The sequence below is a fragment of the Podarcis vaucheri genome (assembly GCF_965113315.1).
Source record: "Podarcis vaucheri genome assembly, chromosome: 9".
In the NCBI taxonomy this organism is placed as follows: Eukaryota; Metazoa; Chordata; class Lepidosauria; order Squamata; family Lacertidae; genus Podarcis; species Podarcis vaucheri.
Genome location: NC_138767.1, coordinates 10,584,762 through 10,610,656, shown reverse-complemented (window position 1 = coordinate 10,610,656; position 25,895 = coordinate 10,584,762). Strand labels below are relative to the sequence as shown.

The window sequence follows — 25,895 nt, the reverse complement described above, 5'->3', positions numbered from 1 at the left end:
AGGTGGGGGAAAGAGCTGGATGATAAAATTGGGTGGGGAAGGGTTGGAGGGAAGAAGTATTGGTCCATTTACCTTGGTATTGTCTACACTGGCGGGCAGCAGCTCTTCGTGGTTCCAGGCAACTGACATTACAAGCACTACCTAGTAGAGCATGCGTAGGCAAACTAAGGCCCGGGAGCTGGATCCGGCCCAATTGCCTTCTAAATCCGGCCCATGGACGGTCCGGGAATCAGCATGTTTTACATGAGTAGAATGTGTCCTTTTATTTAAAATGCACCTCTGGGTTATTTGCGGAGCCTGCCTGGTGTTTTTACATGAGTAGAATGTGTGCTTTTATTTAAAATGCATCTCTGGGTGATTTGTGGGGCATAGGAATTCATTCATATTTTTTTCAAAATATAGTCTGCCCCCTCCACAAGGTAGATAGATAGATTCTTTATTGTCATTACACTAGTGCAGCATTGCACAAGTGCAACGAAATTGGATGCCAACCCTTAAAAACAACAAAAACAAAACAACAGCAACAACCAACAAACCACCTTCCAGCCACACCCACACCCATCAAACTCCCTGGTCTCACTATCGAGTTACAGCATTCAAAAAGGCCACAGCTCTTGGATAAAAACTGTTTTTCAGTCTATTTGTCCTAGACTTGATGTTTCTATACCTCCTGCCAGAAGGCAGTAGTGCAAACAAACTATGTCCCGGGTGAGATGGATCCCGCAGGATATTGTTTGCTTTCCTAAGGCAACGGGAACCGTACAATTCTTCCAAAGTTGGGAGAGGTTGACCAATAATCCTTTGGGCTGTGGTTATGACCTTCTGGAGCACCTTCCTCTCCCTAGCTGTACAACTGGAGAACCAAGCACAAATACAATATGTAAGTATGCTTTCTATGGAGCCTCGGTAGAAGGACACCAGCAGTCTCTCACTCAGATTGTTCTTTTTTAAAAGTCTGAGGAAATAAATTCTCTGCTGGGCCTTCTTCACCAGAGCAGTGGTATTTGCGCTCCAAGTCATGCCCTGATCCATAGTCACTCCCAAATACCTGAATTCCGCCACCCTCTCCACCCGTTCCCCGTTGATATACAAGGGCTGAATGTCCGCCTTTTTTTTCCTGTAATCCACCACCAATTCCTTGGTCTTAGCCGTATTGAGAGCCAGATTGTTCTCTCCACACCAAACACAGAGCCGCTCCACCTCGTCCCGATAGGCGGACTCATCCCCTCCCGAAATGAGCCCCACCACCGTAGTGTCATCAGCAAACTTGATGATTTTGTTGCTGGAATAGATGGCTGTACAGTCATACGTATAGAGAGCATAGAGCAGGGGACTCAACACGCAACCCTGTGGTGAACCGGTGTTAAGGCTGAGGGCTGTGGACACATGTGACCCTACTCTAACCCTCTGAGAACGTTCTGACAAAAAATCCAAAACCCAGAGACAGGTGGAGTTAGGGAGTCCAATCGTCTCTAGCTTGGACACCAGTCTATGGGGGAGGATAGTATTAAAAGCAGAGCTAAAATCCACAAACAGCAGCCTCACATAATTCCCCGGCCGCTCCAGATGGGACAGAGCAGCATGGAGAGTGATGGTGATGGCGTCTTCTGTGGAGGTCTGAGCGACAGTGGACCGGCCCCCTGCTGAAAAAGTTTGCTGACCCCTGGAGCAACTATTTTACTTTTAAAAGACATCTGAAGGGAAGTTTTTAATGTTTAATGCTGTATTGTGTTTTTAATATTCGCTTGGGAGCCGCCCAGAGTGGCTGGGGATGAAAATAATAATAATAATAATAATAATAATAATAATAATAATAATAATAATAATAATAATAATTCTGGGGTTTGAAAGGGGGACCTTTTGCATGCAAGTCAGATGTTCTCCAACTGAGCTTCAGCCCATCCTCTAAGATAGACTTTAAGTGTATTTTGCCCACCAACAGGGCATGCGATGTCCAGTTATGTTGCTCCTCTGTCAAGGCCCACATCCTTGACAAATTCATGGAGGATTCTGATCACAGGTGGGTAAATCTGCGGCATGCCTGACATCGTGGGACTGCATCTCCCACCAGGCACGACCAGCATGGACAAGGGCCGGGGATGATGGGAGTTGTAGTCCAGACTCCAGCATCACCCAAAGGGCCACAGGTCCCAGTGTGGTTCTGGTTCTGTCACTGGCTATTGGCTATAATTGCAAAGCAGAAGACCATTTCCAGAGGCAGAATGGCCTTGAATATTGGGACAGAGATAGCTTGTGGGCTTTCTGGGGGCATCTCTCTGGCAAAGCAGGATGCTGCTTTGATCCAAAAGGCCTATTTTTCACATTTGTTACGGAAAAATCTAGGTGTGAGGCTGCTCAGTCACCCAGCTCGTCAGGCAGAGCCCGGGGGTCCCTGCGGAATAAAGGAAGGAGTCCAGCCACCAACCGGAGCAAATAGCTGTAGACCAAAGTTTATTGCGCAATAAGTTCAAAGAGCAAATTTGAACCCCAAGGATGGGGTGACAAAGACTTTTAAAACTTTCCCACCCTATCCTAGAATACAGTTCGTACAGCATCATTGCTACATCATTGGTACATCACTGACATGTCACAAAAGGGGAGGGGTTAACCTTGGCAAACATGTCCACACAAGTCCTTGGTACAAGATTAGCATAGGCAGACATGGCAGGGCAAGACTCAGGTATAAGATTAGCATAGACAAATATGTCTTAAGTTCCCACCACCCAAAAGTACAATAGAACTTCCTTTGCATGTCTGGAGCCTGAGGCAAGTCAGGTGATGAGATTTGGCTAACAATGAGCCCAGCAATTGTCACCTCTGGACACTTCCTGGAGTCCTTTTTCAAGGGGAAAATAGCTTTGGAATGGAGGAAACTGGCAAAGGAGATGATTTTATATTATTTTTTAAAGCTAGGTAACTTCCCTGAGCTGTCAAGTTGAAAGGATACATTCAGGCATAATATGTGTAACATTTAACTTTAAAGATGTGCCCCCCCCCCCGTAATTTGCGTAACACATTCCTCTAGGAAGCTCAAACATGGCTGAGAGAAAGAGGCTTAAGTAAGCTTCCTGGTTTGAAGGTTTGCATCTGGGTATCTCTACCCTAAGCCCAGCCATAACACCATGATGGCCCTATATGTATATATATCAGTCAGGTTATATGGTGCTAACCTTCCTGAATACCAGGGCCTACTTTATTGCTTAGTAATTGCAATTAAAGTCACGTGCTTTGCAGTTCAAAGCATATCATCTTAGTAGATAGGCTTTCCAGCCAAGTATGCATGGAACTGGGAATTAGAGGCATGTGGGTTTCTGGGACATAAACTGTATTTTGTCTGAAACATGAAGGAAATGAGTCCTTCCCTCTCTCCCCCCCACACAATATGCCCATTCCTGTGTTTGTAGGGAATTTGATGTCACAAATCCACGTCATTTAAAGCACAAAGTATCCTGATAACTGTAGTTTACCTCCACAAAGTTACAGTTCCCAAGACCTTTAGCAAGCCACAATTCCCAGCATTCTTTGGGGGAATCAATGTGTTTTAAATACAGTGGTACCTCGGGTTAAGTACTTAATTTGTTCTGGAGGTCCGTTCTTAACCTGAAACTGTTCTTAACCTGAAGCACCACTTTAGCTAATGGGGCCTCCTGCTGCTGCCGCGTCGCTGCTGCACGATTTCTGTTCTCATCCTGAAGCAAAGTTCTTAACCCAAGGTACTATTTCTGGGTTAGCGGAGTCTGTAACCTGAAGTGTATGTAACCTGAAGTGTATGTAACCCAAGGTACCACTGTACATGGTGTTGTAGCCTTTTTCTACCATCCGGCTGGTAGAAGGAGCAAGTGTGATAGATTCATAAAACAGGTTCACAGCCATTTGCAGAGAGCATCTATTCCCTCCAGTCCCCCCCCCTTTCTCCTCCTCCACAAGAGTCCTGCCTCATGAGTTCCCCTGAGCATGAACAGAAAGCTCCTGTCTTGGGACTCTTTTGGACTCTTGGTGCCCTTCCCAGGAAAGGGGGTGAGAAGCCAATGGGGGTCGAAGAGCCTTGCGCTCAGCGTGTTCAAGATGTGTTACAACCGAATGAGATAAGAGTCAGTTCTCAGGCCTGAGTATTCTTGGCAATGACAGAGCCTATTCATTAGCCTTTTGGAAGCTCTCTCATACTGATAAAAGAATAACATTTTGCCTATGCATCTTGGGAGGAAAACTTTAGCTGTGGATTTTTAGAAGAGAGAAAAGGAATTTTGGACAGTTTTGAAGCCTAGTTGGGGGGTGACTTCGGGCTTAGGTGGGGTCACCTGTCCTCACCTCCTTCAGTGTGAATGTTACTTGTGTTGCCGAAGTTTGATTTGGGAGCTGAATGGCAGCTCCTGTAGGTTTACTTTCGAGGAGAGAGAGAACGACTGGACAAACACACACTGGCTGATTTGTTACAAAACAAAAATATTTTTATTTACAAATGTACAGGTGCCAAGCCTGTATTCAAGACCCGGCAAGGAGCAGGATACAACAACAAGATAGCAAGAAAACATTATTATTTTAACAATGAAACAATGAGTACCAAATGTCTTCCACTCACATAGATTTTTTTAGCTATTCGGGGCTTTACAATATGAAATTATTTGTCCTCTAGCTTTCTCCGTTTTTTGTTTTTTTTTGTTTCTTCCCGCGGTAACACATAATTATTGACCTGAAAGTTGAGGGAAAGAAACTAAATGGGAAAAGCTCCTTTTCAAATTCTGGCAGCTATATACTAGACCAAATCCTGCCAATTAAACACTTAGGTCAGGGAGTTTTCAAACTGTGTGGTCCACAGAACGTCAGTCTTTTAGAAGGTTGTCAGGAGGTCTTCCTGAAGGAGAAATGGTTGATGTCTTTGTCCAAAAGAAGCTTGAACCTCATGACTTCTCTACCTCAGTAACCAGATGCCCAATTACCGTATTTTTCGCTCTACAACACACACCCGACCATAACAAGCACATGGTTTTTAGAGGAGGAAAACAAGGAAAAAAATATTCTAAACGAAACAGCGGGTGTGTGATTTTTGTGGTTCATGCTGTGGCCCCAGGCAACAGTGGGTGTGTGATTTTTTTGGTGCAAGCTGTAGCCATGGACATGCTATGTGATCTGATGGTGAATTTGGGGTGACCCAGTGCAAAAATCCTGAGGATCCATGTAGATCCGTGCTTTGTAACCACGTTTTAAGTGGGGAGGGAAGGAAAAGCACTCAAGAGAGAAGGAACACGCGTGGGGTGGGTGGAGAAGGATGCTGCTAATAATGCAGAAGAGGGGTATAAGAGGAGAAGGCTCCTCTCCTCTCTCGCCTTGCTCCTTTAAAGCAAGCAGGCTCTCTGTCCCTCTCTCCTCCCCACTCAGCGGCTCTTCTCCCGCTTTGCTGTTTCAAAGCAAGCCGTGGAGGAGTGAAGGAAGGGGAACCATGGATCCTCTGCTCACGACTGCAGCAGATCCCCACCACCACCCGTAGGCATTCGCTCCATAACACGCACAGACATTTCCCCTTACTTTCTAGGAGGAAAAAAGTGAGTGTTATGGTGCAAAAAATACGGTATATTTTCTCTGCCTTCTCCTCTCTCAGTCTCTAACAATCTTCATTTCCTCTTCTTCATAATTGCCTGTAAGGGAAGCAAAGAAAAATAGCTGGTGAGTACAAGACGCTTATCTGTGGCCAGAGTGGATGAGGTATCGGGAGCCCACCAACACAGCCACCCCGTTATCTTGTCTCATCCCAACCCACTGTACTTATTCTGGTCTCACTTACTTCCTTTATACGACGGCCTTGCTCCAAATTAATGTTCAGGCACCTCTTGCGCTCGTTTCTCTTGAAAGTGACTCTGCAAAGAAGCAATTGAGGGCAAATTAGAAACAGGACTACTATTATTATCCTTCCGTGGCAGTTGGACTGCTCCAAAATAAAGGCATTTGCCCTGCCCTTCTAGATCAACACAACTTCCTTAGGGTTTTATATAGTTACTTGTATTGCATTGAGTAGCAAAATAGCATTGACCCCGAGTAGGAAACTTAACACAAATGTTAAGGCTTCTGGAGTAGAACCGGCATCCACTACTTACACCAGTTCCTCCTGATCACAGCTGCTGCTTGGCCGGTGAAATTCAACTTCAGCAACGCGTTGAATAGGGACAGAGCTCAGCATCATTCCTTTTGTTCGACAGAGGCAACGCCCTCTGCTGGTAGTTGGCATTCCTGTGACAGAAGAATGTCACCCTTGAGTTACACGTTCGGGTACGCTCAGTCGTAATATAACTTTACAGGGTTGCGGGTGTGATGTGAGAGGGGAGGCTTTCCTTCGAAACCTCTTCAGCGGGGTGTTTCAGACAGAGCAACGAATGGGAAAGTGGTAAGCCACAATCTTTTTAACACTTGGAGATTTTCTTTGGGAGGAGGGGGGAGATGACATTGCTCCCCCCAAAAAAACCCCTTTGTTTTCTATTGATTTAATTATATTTACAGTGGTACCTTGGGTTAAGTACTTAATTCGTTCCGGAGGTCCGTTCTTAACCTGAAACTGTTCTTAACCTGAAGCACCACTTTAGCTAATGGGGCCTCCCGCTGCCGCCGCGCCACCGGAGCACGATTTCTGTTTTCATCCTGAAGCAAAGTTCTTAACCTGAGGTACTATTTCTGGGTTAGTGGAGTCTGTAACCTGAAGCCTGTATATCACACCTTTCTTCCTTGGCACTCAATGCAGCATATATTGTTCTCTTGCCCCCATTTTACTCTCACATGAACCCTGCCGCACAATTTTTAAAAGATAATTACAAGCTGGAATGTGTGTGACCAGGACGATCAAGGGTTTGGAAACCAAACCTTACGAGGAACGATTGAGGGAGTTGGGTATGTTTATCCTGGAAAAAAGGAGACTAAGTGGAGATATCTCAAGGGCTGTCACATGGAAGCCTGTTTTCTGCTGCTCTGGAGGGCAGGACTCGAACCAATGGCTTCAAAATACCAGAAAGAGGGTTCCGACTAAACATGAGGAATAACTTTTTGATGGTAAGAGCTGTTCTGCAGTGGAATGGACTCCCTCAGAAGGTGGTGGACTCTCCTTCCTTGGAGGTTTTTAAGCAAAGGTTGGATGTCCATCTGTAATTGATTCCTGAACTGCAGGGGGTTGGACTAGATGACCCTCAGGGTCCCTTCCATCTCTACAAATCTTTGATTCCGCAGGTTAGGTTTGACTGTGCCTGCCCCTGCAATGCTGCTGCTGCAAGGGAATTCCATTAAAGGAATCCATGGGCTCGCCATGCTTTTGTCCGAATCCCTGGCGTGGGGCTTGGGCTGCGCAAGCCCCTGGGAGCATGCGGGGAGGGGTGACGGTATGGTGCCCGTCTCCATTTTCTACCCAATATTGTTTTCCCTTCCTGGCTTTTGCTGGAATCCGGAAGTCAGTTCTGTCCCTGGTTTGGGGACAGATAGTTGTAACCAATGCCTAAGCAACCGCTTGCATTTATGTATTTTAATAAAGTTGTGGCCAAAATTATGCCAAAAACCTTAAACAAAAATTCTGTGTGAATTGTGATTTATTTGGGCGGGTGGCTTGGGGACTTTGACACGCAACACTATCGTGGTGATAGTCATTATTACATTGTACTCTCAAATTTCCCTGCTTGACAGCATTGTATGATATTCACCTAGGTTTTACTCCAAACGGACCCACTGTAATCAATAAACTCGACTAAGTCATGTCGATTAATTGCAATGGTAAAAAAAATAGTTGAATACCACCCATTATCATTACTTTGTTGCTCTATTGTTCTATGAGCTTTCCTCGTTAGTCAACGTTATTACCACATTATGAATGCATTGCAAAATGTGGAAGCAGAGAAGATGCAATTAATGCAATGTTATATGGAAGAAAAGGAGGCGAAGTTAATGTAATATCATACGGAAGAAAAGAAGGTAAAAGAATATTACCTTGTATGAGAGCTGTGCAAAGGACAAGTACCAGGATTACAAGGCAGGACTTCTGGATCATCTTTGCTGCTCTTACTCCTGCTGCGGCTGCTGTGAGAGGAGGAAATGTGCTGTGTGGTGGAGTCAGAGAGCTTTGGGGCCAGTATTTATTGGCTAGCTTCATCCACTTCTGACATCCCCTGGGGAAATTCCTGCTCCTTTCACTTTCCTTTCCCACACCACTGTAACTTCAAATAAATCATTTCCCATCTCCTAACTGCCAGAAAGGTGCCAGTATAATGGAATGGGGTGGGTGTGGGTGGGTGTTTTTAGCCATTCCAGACAAATTTTCCTTCAAAGCCATCACTTTTCTCTTAGCTCCATACTTCTTCCCACGTTTACTTTTTACTCTTCATTTTCTTAATAGTAATTTACTTGCTGAAGTAAATCAAGCACTTAGCTCTATACCTTTCCTGCTTTTTATCCTCTAAATACTAATGTACTTGTTGATTTACTTTTTTGTGTTGCTTGTCCTTCATTCATCCATTTTCTCTTGCTGCTTCTTGTACATATATCACTACTGCCTTTCTAATACTTGGTTAGAATTTTAACTGTAAAGTGGCCTGAGAATTTTTTTTGGGAAGGGTGTTCTATAAATATTCTGGCCAGAGAAGCAATATTTATTTAGCTACTTCATAGAGTTTCCCCCCAGGAAGTTTTCATTATTATAATTCTATAGCAAGTATGTAAAAAATATAAATGAAGACAGGAATCTGCAAAATACTTAGTAAAGTAACTGCAAAGAGGGAGAATAATCACATCAAATAAAAACTCATTATTACAACTAGTCTTCATGTCATCAATAAAAGGTCTTGAGTGCTGTTTACCATCTGATAAATAAACAGCGTTTCAACATTTCAGCTACTTTCTGTTTATTCATGTAAAAAGAGAGGAGTTTACTGTATTGCCTTTGCACCCAGGAGGTAGAAATGCACTTTAAATGAAGACAGTCTAAGCCAGGGGTCAGCAAACCTTTTCAGCGGGTGGCCAGTCCATTGTCCCTCAGACATCCCTCAGTCATTGTCCCATTGTGGGGGGCCAGACTTTTTTTTTGCGGGGGGGGGGGATTGAACAAATTCTTATGCCCCACAAATAACCCAGAGATGCATTTTAAATGAAAGCACACATTAAAAACACCAGGCAGGCCCCACAAATAACCCAGAGATGCATTTTAAATAAAAGGACACATTCTACTCATGTAAAAACACGCTGATTCCCGGACCGTCGGTGGGCTGGATTTAGAAGGCGATTGGGCCAGATCCAGCCCCCGCGCCTTAGTTTGCCTACCCATGGTCTCAGCACAGAGACCCCCACACATCGAATGTGGTACCGTGGAAAACAGAGGGCCACTGTTTGCATGTACAGAAGCCTATACACAATTTAGGTGTGGATGCAAAGGTGTGTCTCTGTGCAAACATGAACTCTGAATGTGCAGAGGAACAGCACATGCAGCCCTTATCAGCCCCTCTCAATATATTTATTGTTATCAAGCAATTGCCTGAAGAGAGCATTTTTTTCCTCTTTTACAATAATTGCGCTTCTTAATCTGAAAGGAAACGGGACAGTTAAATAGGGGAATTCCTGGCTGAACGTGTCCTTAAACTCTGGTTAATGTCTCTACCTTGCCTGGAGGGAGGACAGAGAAGGGTGTGTGAAACAAGGGGATTTTCCCCTTTGGTGCCCTGCCAAGTCTTGCCTGTTGCCCTGCTAGGGATGGACAAATCCGTCAGTTTCAATTTCAGTTTCCATTTCCCATTTTTCCAATCTTGAGTTCAGTTTTACACATTTCCACGTCAAATCTGCAATCTTGGAGGGGGGTTTTTTTGGTGGGGGGAGCAGTAAAAAAAAAAAAGTCCCTCCGAAGATTTGTTAGCATTTTGGTTCTAATTTTGCTTAGGGTGCACATTTTGAGTTACTTTTGCCTGATAAACACATTTTTTGGCAAAGTAAATTTCATGTCATGTGCTGCATTTTACGTTATTTTCACGGTTATGTGCATTTTAAATGCAGGCTTTACCCTAATACAGGCGTCTCCTCACACAATTGGGTTATGTTCCCAGGTACCCTGCGAATGCGTGAAATTGTGAATAGTGGGGAACACTGTCTAAGAAGCTTGTAGACACCCTCTAAACTTCTGAAAAACCTTGAAAACCATAATAATAATAATAATAATAATAATAAGCCCTTTGTTGTTGTTGTTTAGTCGTTTAGTCATGTCCGACTCTTCATGACCCCATGGACCAGAGCACACCAGGCACTCCTGTCTTCCACTGCCTCACGCAGTTTGGTCAAACTCATGCTGGCAGCTTCATGAACACTATCCAACCATCTCGTCCTCTGTTGTCCCCTTCTCCTTGTGCCCTCTATCTTTCCCAACATCAGGGTCTTTTCCAGGGAGTCTTCTCTTCTCATGAGGTGGCCAAAGTCTTGGAGCCTCAGCTTCAGGATCAGTCCTTCCAGTGAGCACTCAGGGCTGATTTCCTTCAGAATGGATCGGTTTAATCTTCTTGCAGTCCATGGGACTCTCAAGAGTCTCCTCCAGCACCGTAATTCAAAAGCATCAATTCTTCAGCGATCAGCCTTCTTTATGGTCCAGCTCTCACTTCCATTCATCACTACTGGGGAAACCATAGCTTTAACTACATGGACCTTTGTTGGCAAGGTGATGTCTCTGCTTTTTAAGATGCTGTCTAGGTTTGTCATTGATTCCCTTACCAGACGGAAATGAATGGTGGCAATAGTGGCTTTTGGTATTGGTGACTTAGGGGCTGTCACTGCCTCTTAGCCTAGTCTACCTCACAGGGTCATCGTGGGGATTAAATGAGGAGGGGGAGAACCATGTATGCCACCTTGAGGTCCTTGAATAAAAAAGATTGAATATAAATGCCATAAATAAATACTCAGGCCTACTAATGTGACGAACGTGGGTTCATCAATTTCATTGGCACCAGATCTGATGGCAGTTGGAAGCAACGAATTATACTCCCCCCCAAAAAAAAAAAAATCCATCTCCCTGAGAGCCTGGAGAACAAAGCAGACAGCCAGGACCAGAAGACATCAGCAATGTCTGGGCAACACGATGACCATATACATATGTCATAGACAATCTTTATAGAATTCCTTCAAACCATAACAAGCACAAAATGAAATCTTTAGTCTCAAAGTCTCTGAAAATCTTTAAATGAAGCAAGGTACCAAACTTTGTATGATGAAAGACAAGCTGTGAAGCTTTGTGTATTCTGCAAATATGATGTCCAACACTGAACAGTGATTCTGGAGACTGACTACTGTTTTGTAGAATTCTTCGTCACCGTGGTGGGAGGATATGGAATTGCTTCATAAACCCATCTTATTTCGAATGAATGTATGTAAATGAAAATATCAAATGCTGTGGAACAGTGCTCATGTAAAACATTCATTCGAAATAAGATGGGTTTATGAAGTAGTCAGTATCCGGAATCACTGTTCAGTGTTGGACATAATATTTACTGAATACACAAAGCTTCACAGCTTGTCTTTCATCGTACAAAGTTTATTGTTGTACATGGTTTTAAATGTTTGTTTACCTTCTGGGATTGTACCCCCAAGTGTGTTTTATAAACTGATCTCCGACCGTAATAAATTATCTATCTATCTATCTATCTATCTATCTATCTATCTATCTATCAGATAGTTATTAGTATTAGCTTACTATTGTACGCAGCCCGTAACTTCTGTTCTTCTTTGCAATCTGGGTAATCCAGATTTGCCAGATTATGTCATCGCTTCCATGGAACAACTGCTTTTGGAACAAGGAAGTCCGAGTCCTTGCAAAAGCAGGTTGTTGTTGCAGCAGAGGGAGAAGCTGGATTTTAAAAAGCTGGGGGTGGAAAGGAGGCGTAGGAATTTCAGGGTGCGCCTATACACAAAACGAGAGGGCTGATTCCTCTTTCCAGCGACCTCATTTTCAGATTTGGCCAGAAAAGACATTAATAAGAACAAAATGCACCCACAGGAATTGCATCTTCCTGTTCTTAGATTTTCAGTCTGTGTCTTATGCAACTTCTTGCACGTATGTTTCAGCACCCAGGAAAACATAACAGATGCAGATTTTAAATGTAGGGATTTTTGGATTCTTAGATCACGGACTGCAGTTTCTTGAAGATGGACTTCTGGCAAGTGATGGGCTGCACCTCACAACGGTTGGGAGAAATGTTTTTGCCAAAAATCTCAGAAACCTCATCAGGAGGGCTTTAAACTGACTAATGTGGGGGAGGGAGACAGTGCTCCTGAAGGTAGGAGTCTATCAATTAATGAAGATGATCATCCAAATGTCATAGACCAAATGGAGCAAACAGCATGCGGACCTAGTGGTGGGAGGAAAAAATCCTTAAATAAGAGACACGGGGGAATGATTAATGGACTTCAATGTCTGTACACTAATGCGCAAAGCATGGGAAATAAACAAGATGAGCTTGAGCTCTTAGTACAGCAAACTAAATATGACATAATAGGCATCACTGAAACCTGGTGGGATAAGTCCCACGACTGGGATGTAATAATGGGGGAATACAATCTATTTCAGAGAAACAGACCAGACAAGAAAGGAGGAGGAGTGGCGTTATATGTCAGGGATGTGTATACCTGTGAAGAGATCCAAGATTTAGATCCTCAAAGCCAAAGTGAGAGCATTTGGGTCAAAATTAAGGGAGAGAAGAATAACAGAGACCTCATTGTGGGAGTTTACTATAGATCCCCAAGCCAAACGGAGGACATAGATGATGCCTTCCTGGAACAGATGGCCAAGCATGCACAAGGAAGGGAGATAGTAGTAATGGGGGACTTCAATTACCCGGATATTTGTTGGACGTCAAACTCAGCCAAGAGCATAAGGTCAAACAGATTCCTCACTGGCCTTGCAGACAACTTCATTGTCCAGAAAGTGGGAGAAGCAACAAGAGGAACAGCCATTTTAGATCTGGTCCTAACCAATGTTGATGACCTGGTTAGTGGGGTAGAAGTGGGAGGATCATTAGGCGCGAGTGATCATGCTCTTCTGAAGTTTACTATACAGCGGAAAGGAGCAGCCAAGCATACTAGGACTCAATTTCTTGACTTTAAGAAAGCCGACTTCATAAAACTTAGGGAAGTGCTGGGTGAGATCCCGTGGACAATACTAAAAGGAAAGGGAGTTCATGATGGCTGGGAGTTTGTTAAGAGGGAGATAGTAAAAGCACAACGTCAGGCAATACCAATGAGACGGAAACATGGAAGGTGCCTAAAGAAGCCAGGGTGGCTATCTAAAGAACTTTTAACTGAATTAAGATTAAAAAAGGATGTGTACAAAAAATGGAAAAGGGGGGAAACCACCAAAGAGGAATTCAAACAAATAGCCAGCACGTGTAGACACAAAGTCAGAAAAGCTAAAGCACAGAATGAACTCAGGCTTGCTAGAGAGGTTAAAAGCAACAAAAAAGGCTTTTATGGGTATGTTCGTAGCAAAAGGAAGAACAAAGAAACAGTGGGGTCACTCAGAGGAGAAGATGGTGAAATGCAAACAGGGGACACAGAAAGGGCTGAACTCCTCAATGCCTTCTTTGCCTCAGTCTTCTCCGATAAAGAAAACAATGCCCGACCTGAAGAATTTGGAGCAAATGATTCAGCAAAGGAAACACAGCCCAGAATAACTAAGGAGATAGTACAAGAATATTTGGCTAGTTTAGATGTATTCAAGTCTCCAGGGCCAGATGAACTGCATCCAAGAGTATTAAAAGAACTGGCAGATGTGATCTCAGAACCACTGGCAGTCATCTTTGAGAATTCCTGGAGAACAGGCGAAGTCCCGGCAGACTGGAGGAGGGAAAATGTTGTCCCTATTTTCAAAAAGGGGAAAAGAGAGGACCCAAATAATTACCGCCCAGTCAGTCTGACATCAATACCAGGGAAGATTCTGGAGCAGATCATTAAGCAAACAGTCTGTGAGCACCTAGAAAGAAATGCTGTGATCACCAATAGTCAGCATGGATTTCTGAAAAATAGGTCATGTCAGACTAACCTGATCTCGTTTTATGACAGAATTACAAGCCTGGTAGATGAAGGGAACACAGTGGATGTAGCCTACCTTGATTTCAGCAAGGCATTTGACAAGGTGCCCCATGATATTCTTGTAAAGAAGCTGGTAAAATGCGGTCTTGACTATGCTACCACTCAGTGGATTTGTAACTGGCTGACTGACCGAACCCAAAGGGTGCTCATCAATGGTTCCTCTTCATCCTGGAGAAGAGTGACTAGTGGGGTGCCACAGGGTTCTGTCTTGGGCCCGGTCTTATTCAACATCTTTATCAACGACTTGGTTGATGGACTCAAGGGCATCCTGATCAAATTTGCAGATGACACCAAACTGGGAGGGGTGGCTAACACCCCAGAGGACAGGATCACACTTCAAAACGACCTTGACAGATTTGAGAACTGGGCAAAAACAAACAAGATGAATTTTAACAGGGAGAAATGTAAAGTATTGCACTTGGGCAAAAAAAATGAGAGGCATAAATACAAGATGGGGGACACCTGGCTTGAGAGCAGTACATGTGAAAAGGATCTAGGAGTCTTGGTTGACCACAAACTTGACATGAGCCAACAGTGTGACGCGGCAGCTAAAAAAGCCAATGCAATTCTGGGCTGCATCAATAGGAGTATAGCATCTAGATCAAGGGAAGTAATAGTGCCACTGTATTCTGTTCTGGTCAGACCACACCTGGAGTACTGTGTCCAGTTCTGGGCACCACAATTCAAGAAGGACACTGACAAACTGGAACGTGTCCAGAGGAGGGCAACCAAAATGGTCAAAGGCCTGGAAACGATGCCTTATGAGGAATGGCTAAGGGAGCTGGGCATGTTTAGCCTGGAGAAGAGGAGGTTAAGGGGTGATATGATAGCCATGTTCAAATATATAAAAGGATGTCACATAGAGGAGGGAGAAAGGTTGTTTTCTGCTGCTCCAGAGAAGCGGACACGGAGCAATGGATCCAAACTACAAGAAAGAAGATTCCACCTAAACATTAGGAAGAACTTCCTGACAGTAAGAGCTGTTCGACAGTGGAATTTGCTGCCAAGGAGTGTGGTGGAGTCTCCTACTTTGGAGGTCTTTAAGCAGAGGCTTGACAACCATATGTCAGGAGTGCTCTGATGGTGTTTCCTGCTTGGCAGGGGGTTGGACTCGATGGCCCTTGTGGTCTCTTCCAACTCTATGATTCTATGATTCTATGATTCTATGATTCTCTTCGAACGGAGAAGGAATTACCCCCCCAAACAAATCCTGGGATAGGATTGCAGCCTTAGAGTCAATATACACATGAGCTGAGTCTTGAATTCCCCCCCCCCCCCAATAAGGTAGGGATTTTAATGCCCAAGTGCATACCTTCCAACATTTCTCTGATGAAAATGGGAACGTCCCATTCCATAATGATAATTTTAATATTTATACGCAACACATCTTACTGGGTCTCCCCAGCCACTCTGGGCAGCTTCCAACATATATAAAATCAAAATGAAACATTAAACATTAAAACAACTTCCCTATACAGCAGGTTACAGATGCTTCAGGTTACATACACTTCAGGTTACAGACTCCGCTAACCCAGAAATAGTACCTTGGGTTAAGAACTTTGATTCAGGATGAGAACAGAAATCGTGTGGCGGCAGCAGCACAGCAGCAGCGGGAGGCCCCATTAGCTAAAGTGGTGCTTCAGGTTAAGAACAGTTTCAGGTTAGGAACGCACCTCTGGAACGTATTAAGTACTTAACCCGAGGTACCACTGCACAACATTTGATTCAGAATATTTTTGTGTGTGTTTTCCTCCTTTAAAAACTAGGTGTGTCTTATGGTCAGGTGCGTCTTACGGGGCGAAAAATACAGTACTTTTGCCTGATATACACATTTTAGGCAAAGTAAATTTCATGTCATGTACTGCATTTTAAAATAACTTCCCTACACAGGATTGCCTTCAGTTGGCTTGGGGATTGGATAACTCCATACCCTCCAACATTCCTCCAATGAAAATAGGGACATCGTAAGGAAAAGTGGGACATTCCGGGATGAAATCAGAAACCAGGATGGCTTCTCTAAATCAGGAATGTCCTTGGAAAATAGGGACACTTGCAGCATCTGCAAGTGTTTATGGGAAGCTACAGTCTTGGATAAAATGGCTGTCTCTGCTGGCCTGTACAGTGGTTCTTTGGTTCTTGAACTCGTTCCAGGAGTCCATTCGACTCCTGAAATGGTTCAAAAACCAAGTTGCAACTTCCAATTGGCTGCAGGAGATTTCTGCACTCAAGCGGAAGCTGCGTCGGACATTTGGCTTCCAAAAAATGTTCACAAAGCAGAACACTTACTTCCAAGTTTGTGGCGCTTGGGAGCCGATTTGTTCGACAACTAAGCCGTTTGAGAAACAAGGTACCACTGGACTCTCAAACTCTTCAGTGTAAGCTTCCTGCTATGCTACAGAGAAAGGGTCTGCTCAGTGCTGGCACCACATCTATGGGCTCCTCCTTCCACTGAGCTTTGCCTGGTGAAGTTTCTGTGTCAGGAAAACACTAACCCCCACCTCCCCCAGGTCCTCTATACATTGCTTTTACACTTCTTGGTGCTAAATCTTAATTTTGTACTAACTGCTATTATACGACACTTTTATATGCTGCAGTGTTTAAATGCTTTTATTTCCATTCTGTATGGTCATTCGCCTCATTGGCTGACACAGACCAAACATTAACAGAAACGGATGCTAAATTTTTCTTTTCTGCTGCAAAGACCTGTAAAGCAATTTTGCAAATTTTTATTGTATCTTGGCTTGTTCCTGTCTTTAGTTTATGTCAGCAGCACATGTTGTCTTTAGATGTGGGCACCATGTTTCACCTCAGGCCGTAGGTGTGCATACCCTCCGGTGAAAATAGGGACATCCTATTCCATAATTAGAATAATTTTATCATTTATACCCCGCCCATCTGACTGATTTGCCCCAACCACTCTTGACAGCATATATAACATATATATAAAAACATTAAGCATGTTTTTAAAGCTTCTCTATACAGGGTTGCCTTCAGATGTCTTCTAAAGGTTGTGTAATCACTTATCTTCTTGGCACTGGGGTCGCATAACTCCAATTCCTACCAACATTTCTCTGATGAAAATAGGAACGTACTAAGGAAAAGCAGGGATGCGGGTGGCACTGTGGGTTAAACCACAGAGCCTAGGACTTGCCAATCAGAAGGTCGGCGGTTCGAATCTCTGTGACGGGGTGAGCTCCCGTTGCTTGGTCCCTGCTCCTGCCAACCTAGCAGTGTGAAAGCATGTCAAAGTGCAAGTAGATAAATAGGTACCACTCCGGCGGGAAGGTAAATGGAGTTTCCATGCACTGCTCTGGTTCGCCAGAAGCGGTTTTAGTCATGCTGGCCACATGACCCGGAAGCTGTACGCCGGCTCCCTCGGCCAATAAAGCGAGATCAGCGCCACAACCCCAGAGTCGGCCATGACTGGACCTAATGGTCAGGGGTCCCTTTACCTTTACCTTTAAGGAAAAGCAGGGCATTCCAGGATGAGTTCAGAAACTGGGACGGCTTCTGTAAATCCTGGACTGTACCTGGAAAATAGGGGCACTTGGAGGGTCTGAGTGTGTGTTAGAGATTCAAGGTTTCGGTGTTTTATTTACTTGTATCAGGTCTGCACCCATGTAATAAAAACGTCTATTTTTTAAATTTGCTTTATTGAATTTTTAAATGTTCCCTTTTGCGAGCTGTGCCAGAAACCTGATGACGGGTGGGAAGTGAATAAACAAAAAGAAAAACAAGCTGACATTTGGATGGCAGGAAGAGATTCTCCTCTCTCTCTCTTTGATGCAAATAGCTCCTTAGCCAAAATAGCCCCTCTCACAAGACGTTTTATTTTCCTGAGGGAAAAAAGTTATGTGCGTGGAGCATCCAGGTCCAGATTAGAACTTCCTGCAGCTGCTTTGGGTAAATTCCACTGCCGGGCTCACTGACACCCTCATATAATGGGGAAAAGAGAGACATTATGTAACGGAGCAGCAGAAATCCCTCTCAGGACCGACTGATACATCACAGTTGTTTTTCCTCCAGAGTTTGCAAACACTTCCACTTCCTTATCTGGCTATTTCCATGAGCTGGTGTTGCATATCAAAGTGCATTTGTGTGGTAGGCAGTGACCCTTGTGGTTAGCTGTGAATTTCAGTATCAGCTGGCCTCTGGGACCGCTGGCGTGGGGGACGGGACTTTCCCAACAGCCTGTGTGTTCTGCTAAACAGTGGTGTTATTAGAAGCCAGGGCTGCGGGGCCTTTCCAGATGATGCCATTCAAAACCCAATTTTTCATCACGTTAATTCGTTACCACTTTCAATAGCCTCTGCACTAGGCTGTTCCCATCTCAAATTATAGGTTATTTTCATTTATGAATCTTTTCCCACGAGGCCCCCCAAAGTGGTTTACAATAGAATACAAACCATATACAGTGGACGCTCGGGTTACGAACATGATCCGTGCAGGAGGCACGTTTGCAACCTGCAGCGTTCGCAACCCGCAACCTGCGCGTCTGCGCACATGCGGGTCACGATTTGGCGCTTCTGTGCATGCGCAAGTGCCGAAACCTGGAAGTAACCCGTTCCGATACTTCTGGGTTCGGCACAGTGCGCAACCTGAAATTGCGCAACCCAAAGCATCTGTAACCCGAGGTATGACTGTATAAAGCAGTTACGTATACAGTGGTACCTCAGGTTACATACACTTCAGGTTATATACTCTTCAGGTTAGACTCTGCTAACCCAGAAATAGTGCTTCAGGTTAAGAACTTTGCTCCAGGATGAGAACAGAAATTGGGCTCCGGTGGCGCGGCAGCAGTGGGAGGTCCCATTAGCTAAAGTGTTGCTTCAGGTTAAGAACAGTTTCAGGTTAAGAACGGACCTCCGGAACGAATTAAGTACTTAACCACTGTATAAAAACAGTTAACTGCATGCATGAAAGCAATTAAAAAAACTCTCAAATACTACCTGTAGCTATCTGTCTATGTTTAAACCAACCATGGCTTAGACATAAAAGCAATTCAAATCCAAGACAGATCCCTGCTGGGATAAAGATCTCAATTTAGAAAGCTTGTTGAAAGGGGAATACCTTCAGCAAGTGCTGGAAAGACAATAGGGGAGGTGCCCCTCTGATATATGATGGGATGGAGTTCCACAGGAAAGGTAAAGGTAAAGGTACCCCTGCCAGTACGGGCCAGTCGTGTCCAATTCTAGGGTTGTGCGCCCATCTCACTTAAGAGGCCGGGGGCCAGCGCTGTCTGGAGACACTTCTGGGTCACGTGGCCAGCATGACGAAGCTGCTCTGGCGAGCCAGCACCAGCGCAGCACACGGAAATGCCGTTTACCTTCCCGCTATAAAGTGGTACCTATTTATCTACTTGCACTTAAGGGTACTTTCGAACTGCTAGGTGGGCAGGAGCTGGGACCGAAAGACGGGAGCTCACCCCGCCGCGGGGATTCGAACCGCTGACCATGCAATCGGCAAGCCCTAGGCGCTGAGGTTTTACCCACAGTGCCACCCGCGTCCCTTAGGAAAGGTACCAGCACATTAAAGGCCCGATTCTGCTGTCATGTGGAACCGACCTCTGTTGCAGATATTAAATATTGCGCAGTTTGAAGCAACCGGGAACATAAGAACTGGTCAGAGATGAATGGATGGAGGCAAGATCCATAGAAAGCAAGGCAGATCTTTATTTTTCAACACAGCTCCCTCCCCTCCTTGCAAGGAGGTAGGAGAGACCCAGAATGATGGTGCGCAAGCCCCTATAAAAACTTTTGAAATTGCCCACCTTGTACCCCAAGACCACCCCCCGAAACATCATACATACATCATAGAAGGAGGCAGTCTTCAGCAGAAATTTGAGAGTGTTGCTTCTCTCCTGTCTGCCAGGATACCTGATCATGCCTTACTTGATTGCATTTTCTGGGTAGCCTGGCCATGAGATGGTAAATATTTGGTTCCTGAATCTCTTACACCTATTAATAGTTTGCTCAGCTTAACAGATACTTTCCAGACTGTATTTGCAGGGAGATGTAGGCCCCTGCAGTCCAAAGACAACTGTAAAGCTTTTCCCATTTCCTTCCTCCTTGCAGAGAAATATTTGAGGTCAATTTGGGAGACTCTCTATATTTAGGACCTAACACACCCTCCAAGCTGCATGTAACACACCCTCCAAGCTGCACGTTCTTTAGTGCAGAAATGGAGAACGTGAAGCCTCTCTCTCTCTGCTCTGGGTCCTCCTCTCCTCATTTTACATGGCTGAAATGCATCCTTGAACTCTGACAATGTCTTGTGAAACAAAAAGTTTAAGGATATATATATATATATATATATATATATATATATATATAGGGACGCGGGTGGCGCTGTGGGCTAAAGCCTCAGCGCCTAGGGCTTGCCGATCGAAAGGTCGGCGGTTCGAATCCCCGCGGCGGGGTGCGCTCCCGCTGCTCGGTCCCAGCGCCTGCCCACCTAGCAGTTCGAAAGCACCCCCGGGGGCAAGTAGATAAATAGGTACCGCTTACCAGCGGGAAGGTAAACGGCGTTCCGTGTGCGGCTCTGGCTCGCCAGAGCAGCGATGTCACGCTGGCCACGTGACCCGGAAGTGTCCCCGGACAGCGCTGGCCCCCGGCCAATAGATGTGAGATGGGCGCACAAACCCCAGAGTCTGTCAAGACTGGCCCGTTCGGGCAGGGGTACCTTTACCTTTACCTTTTTATATATATATATATATGCTCATAACTGCATATATAAACCACATGTCTAAAACCCCACAGAAAAAGCCCTGAAACCATTTTGAACCTCCCAAATTGACCTCAAATATTTCTCTGCAAGGTCGAAGGAAAATGGAAAAGCCTCCCCATTGTCTTTTCCTTCACAAAATCCTGTCTTAAGGGTATGTCTGTGTATGTGACCTGGCTCAGGAACTAAGTATTTGTCATTACAAAAGACTGGCCAGGCTCCCCAGGGTATCCAATCAAGTAACCATTAACAGGTAACCTTCCAGACAGGAGATAAACAACGCACTCAGATTTCTGTTGTAGACCGTGTCACGGCTAAAATGGCCGCTGTTTCTTTAATGCGAATAAAGCTGGGTCAGCATGACTCAACGGCTTGCAGCAGGTTGTATATATAAAGTGAGAAATGTCAGTTTGTTGCTGAGGCTGGTGTTTAGGTTGGTTGGTTAGTGCTGGTGTGTATAGTTATTCAGTCGTGTTTTGCACAAAGACTTTTAAGAATAAAACTCTGCAAGGACTTTTCTTGTGGACTCTTTTATGCAGACAAGGGTCCGAGGACCAGGCTGAAGAGACAAAGGGAAGTCAGAACCCTTTCCTTCTTTTTTTTGCTTTTTACAAACACTGACAGAGCGCCCTTTCTGTGATGTAGGTATGATGTATGGAAGGGTGGTCTTGAGCTCCAGGGCAGAGAATTTAAAATGTTTATATAAGGGCCGGCACACCTTTGTTCTGGGACCTCCTCCACTCTCCTGTGTCTAAAGTGAGCACCCTGTTGCAACAGTTCAATAAAGATCAGTCTGAGGAAGGTTTCCCAACCTGCCCTAGCATGCTGTGAGTGGATCGAGACCTTCAAGGTTTCCTCTGCTGGTGTTCTCAGGTTACCTCCTGTTATGTACTGAGAACAATAGGATCCAAATTGCAGCAGTCTGATTAGTCCTAGAACAATAGGATTCAGAATGCAGCAGTCTGATTGGCCCTGGAACAATGCAGCAGCATGATTGGTTGGCAGGAACCACCCAATCCTGTTCCAGATTGAAGTGAATCCACAACCTGATTGGCTTACAGTAGAATTCTGGAATTAGCCAATCATGTGCAGCCCATTGTGTAAATAATGTATATAAGGCAGATACTGGGAGGGGACATTCATTCATTCCTCCTCACCACTATGAGCTGAATAAAGAGCATGAAATCACTTTGCGACTCTGAGTATATTTCACTGGCGACGAAGGTGGGATCCCGCTGAGCTGACTGCCACACACAGCACCGCAGCACCGCCACCTGCCGCACCGCTGCCTCGCACCGTGTATCCAGGCTTCAGCTCCGAGACACAAGGAACTCAGAATGGCAACCAACAGCAGCTTCTCGCCATTCAACCCAGCATCTGGAGACTGGGAAGCGTACGCCTCCCGTTTCACCTTCCTCCTGGAAGCCAAAGGGGTCACCGACGAAGAAGACGCCAAGAAGAGGGCAATATTCTTCAGCGTCTGCGGAGAGGAGACGTTTGAAATCGCCCGGGCTCTCCTTGCGCCTGAAGACGTCGCTACTGTTCCATACAAAACAATAATGGAACAGCTGAAGGGGCACTTTTCGCCACAGCCCTCAGTGGTGGCTCGTCGAAATGCCTTCTACGCAAAGCGACAAGCCCCTGGGGAAACCATAACTGGGTTTGTGACCTCTCTCCGCCAAGCCGCCCGGTTCTGCAACTTCTCAGAGCTGGAGAACATGCTTCGTGACCGCCTCGTCGGTGGCCTGAAGGATGAGAAGCTGCAACGACGCCTCTACGCTAAGAAGGACCTAACGTTCCAGGTCGCTCTGGAGGAGGCCCTGGCAACGGAAGCTGCCGAGAGGTCAACGCAAGAGGCACGGCCGAGCCTGCCATCCCAACCAAGGGTCCACCACGAAGACCTCACCGACGACTCAGGATCCGACAGGGAGGAGGTGCACCGAGTACAGCAGCGCACTCAAGCAGCGCACAGACCACAGCTGCCTCGACGAGAAGGAGGAAACTGCGCAAGCTGCGGGGAGAGTCACGAGAGGAGGACCTGCCGTTTCCGCAACGCAGAGTGCAGGCAGTGCAGAAAATCGGGACACATCGCCCGGGTGTGTCGGGCTCGGCCCACCCGACACCAGGCATCAGATGACCAACCCAAGAGCCCCAGGTCCCGGGGCCCAACGCACCAAGGCAACTCGACGGAGCTCACGGACTGCCAGGTATACCAGTTGCCCCACCCCAACGTAGAGAAAATTTATGTAGAGGTACAGATAGAGGGGGCCCCATGCCGCATGGAGCTTGACACGGGTTCAACTCTATCCATAATCTCGGCAAAGACCTTAAGGAAACTGTGTCCTACTGGGGGTCCCAAACTCAGGCCGGCCCCATTCACCCTACGGGACTTCCAGAAACGTAAGGTCCCCACAATGGGGGTGGGGACCTTCAGGGTGCAATACCGAGGGCGGACGCGGCAACTGGACTTGCTTGTGGTCAAGGGCCCCTACATTAGCTTACTGGGATTGGCATGGTTTGGACCACTGGGGCTAGCTGTCACCGGGGTGAACCACACTACCTTACAAGTGGACGTGGACGCCATATGCAAGGAATTTCCAGGGGTTTTCGACGGGAAATTGGGACAGTATACGGGCCCCCCCATTGCGCTACAGCTTGACCCCGCAGTACGACCGGTCAGGCTCAAGGCCCGCCGGGTCCCGTTCGCCTTGAAACCCCGTATAGACGAGGAATTGGACCGACTCGTGGAGCAAGGAGTGCTGGAGCCAGTGCCTAATGCCCCCTGGGAAACTCCAATCGTCACACCCGTCAAGCCTAATGGTTCGGTCCGCATCTGCGCAGACTACAAGTGTACCATAAACAAGGCCCTCACGGCCCACGCATACCCAGTGCCAGTGGTCAGCCATGTCCTTGCCACCCTGGCTGGGTCGAAAATTTTTGGCAAGCTGGACTTGGCCCAAGCATATCAACAGCTGCCAGTAGATGAGGCCACAGCAGAGGCACAGACGATTGTGACGCACAGAGGAGCGTTCAGAGTAAAGCGGCTGCAATTCGGGGTCAGCGTGGCACCAGGCATATTCCAGAATCTAATGGACTCTCTCCTTAAAGGGATTCCTGGTGTCACCCCCTTCTTCGATGATGTGTTGATTGCCGGGCCCACACCAGAGGAGTTTGAGGACCGCCTCCGCACCGTTCTGCACCGTTTCCAGACGGCGGGTCTCAAGGTGAAGCGGGAAAAATGTCTACTAGGAGTGCCTCAGGTGGACTTTCTGGGATTTATGGTGGACGCAGAAGGGGTCCACCCGACTGGGGACAAGGTACGGGCCATTTGTGATGCCCCCGCACCCAAGAGCAAGACTGAACTTCAGGCCTTCTTGGGATTATTGAACTTTTACCATTCCTTCCTTCCCCACAAGGCGGCGGTAGCGGAGCCCCTACACAGACTCCTGGACAAGCGGGCCCCTTGGGTGTGGGGCCAGCGCCAGGAGGCCGCATTCCAGGCAGTCAAGGACTTGCTTGTCTCAAACTCTGTCTTGGCACACTTCGACGAGAGGCTGCCGGTGGTGCTAGCATGCGACGCCTCACCCTATGGCATTGGCGCTGTCCTGGGGCACCAACTCCCGGATGGAAGAGAGGTACCGGTGGCGTACTTTTCCCAGACACTCAACGCAACCGAGCGGAACTACTCGCAAATTGACAAGGAGGGTCTGGCAATTGTGAAGGGAGTAAAAAAATTCCATGATTTCTTGTACGGGCGGCCCTTCACCGTGGTGACTGACCACAAGCCGTTGCTTGGCTTGTTTGCCCCCGAAAAGCAGACCCCCCAAGTGCTGTCTCCTCGCGTCCTCAGGTGGTCAATTTTCCTTGCCAGCTACCAGTATGCACTGATTCACCGACCTGGGAAGGCGATGGGCCATGCGGACGCCCTCAGCAGGCTACCACTACCGGAAACAGGCCCCGACCCAGCACCTGCACAAGAGGTCATGAGCCTGGAGCTGCTTCCCGACCGCCCCATTCAGGCACAAGAAGTTGCACACCATTCCAAGAAAGATAGGGTCATCTCCCGGGTCCTGGACTGGGTGTGGAGGGGATGGCCCAGCAGCAGCCCCGGGCCAGAATTCGCCGGCTACACAACCCGCAAACATGAACTGTCGGCCCACAAGGGGTGCCTGTTATGGGGAAGCAGAGTCGTTGTTCCCCAGCCCCTCCGCAAAAGGATCCTCACAGCCCTACACGAGACACATCCAGGGGTAGTAAGAATGAAGGCCCTTGCCAGGAGTTATGTGTGGTGGCTGGGGATTGATGGAGAGATAGAGGCCTGGGTCAAACACTGCCAGGCCTGCCAAGAATCCCGCCCAGATCCCCCAAGGGCCCCAGTCCAATCCTGGGAGTCCGCCCGAGCACCATGGTCACGCCTGCACGTGGATTTCGCTGGCCCCTTTCAGGGGAAAACATTCTTCATAGTGGTGGACTCCTACACCAAATGGCTGGAAGTCGCACTGGTACCGTCCACTTCCACGTCCGCAGCCATCCGGGTACTACGCAGGCTGTTTGCAACCCACGGGCTCCCTGACACTCTCGTCTCAGACAACGGGACTGCATTTACGTCAGGAGAATTCCAAACCTTCACAGCACAGAACGCCATCCGCCACATCCGTTCGGCGCCGTTCCACCCTGCCACCAATGGCCAAGCAGAACGCATGGTGCGGACCACCAAGGACACCCTTCGCCGCATGACGCAAGGGGACTGGGAGTACCGCCTTGCCACATTCCTTCTAGCACAGCACAGCACCCCCAGCTCAACGACTGGACGGAGCCCCGCTGAACTACTAATGGGTCGGCGCCTTGCAATCAGATTGGACCGCCTTCACCCCGATAGAGCTCAGGATGAGGTAGTGGTGGGGGAAGGCAGGAACCCCCGGACCTTCGAGGCCCAGGACCCAGTGTACGCAAAGAATTTTGGGGCAGGCCCAGCATGGGTACCCGCCACAGTCACCAGGGTCACTGGCCCAGTGTCGTACGAGGTGCTAACGGATGGGGGGCAATGCTGGCGCCGCCACTGCGACCAGATACGGCGACGATTCCCGGGAGAAACC

At 46.8% G+C, this 25,895-nt stretch overlaps 2 protein-coding genes across 2 annotated transcripts in view; one reads left to right on the top strand and one right to left on the bottom strand.

Moving 5' to 3' along the window:
- MOB1B (MOB kinase activator 1B) overlaps positions 1 to 25,895 on the top strand; it is a 244,326-nt gene that overhangs the window by 55,174 nt on the left and 163,257 nt on the right. The gene's annotated exons all lie outside the window — the stretch shown is intronic.
- CXCL11 (C-X-C motif chemokine ligand 11) lies at positions 4,424 to 8,108 on the bottom strand. The gene is made up of 4 exons (XM_082236807.1): positions 7,954 to 8,108; positions 6,090 to 6,222; positions 5,780 to 5,852; positions 4,424 to 5,633 (listed from the first exon to the last, which is right to left on the bottom strand). Exons 1-4 carry the CDS (start codon positions 8,012 to 8,014, stop codon positions 5,610 to 5,612), a joined length of 291 nt encoding a protein of 96 aa, XP_082092933.1. The 5' UTR covers positions 8,015 to 8,108; the 3' UTR covers positions 4,424 to 5,609.

Bases quoted from the DNA above. Each gene is read 5' to 3' on its own strand.
- CXCL11 (XM_082236807.1), bottom strand. From the start codon at position 8,014: ATGATCCAGAAGTCCTGCCTTGTAATCCTGGTACTTGTCCTTTGCACA. The intron at 6,223-7,953 runs GTAATATTCTTT...CTTCTGTCACAG, and splicing joins TTGCACAGCTCTCATACAAG to GAATGCCAACTACCAGCAGA. The intron at 5,634-5,779 runs GTAAGTGAGACC...CTTCCCTTACAG, and splicing joins AAGGCCGTCGTATAAAGGAA to GCAATTATGAAGAAGAGGAA.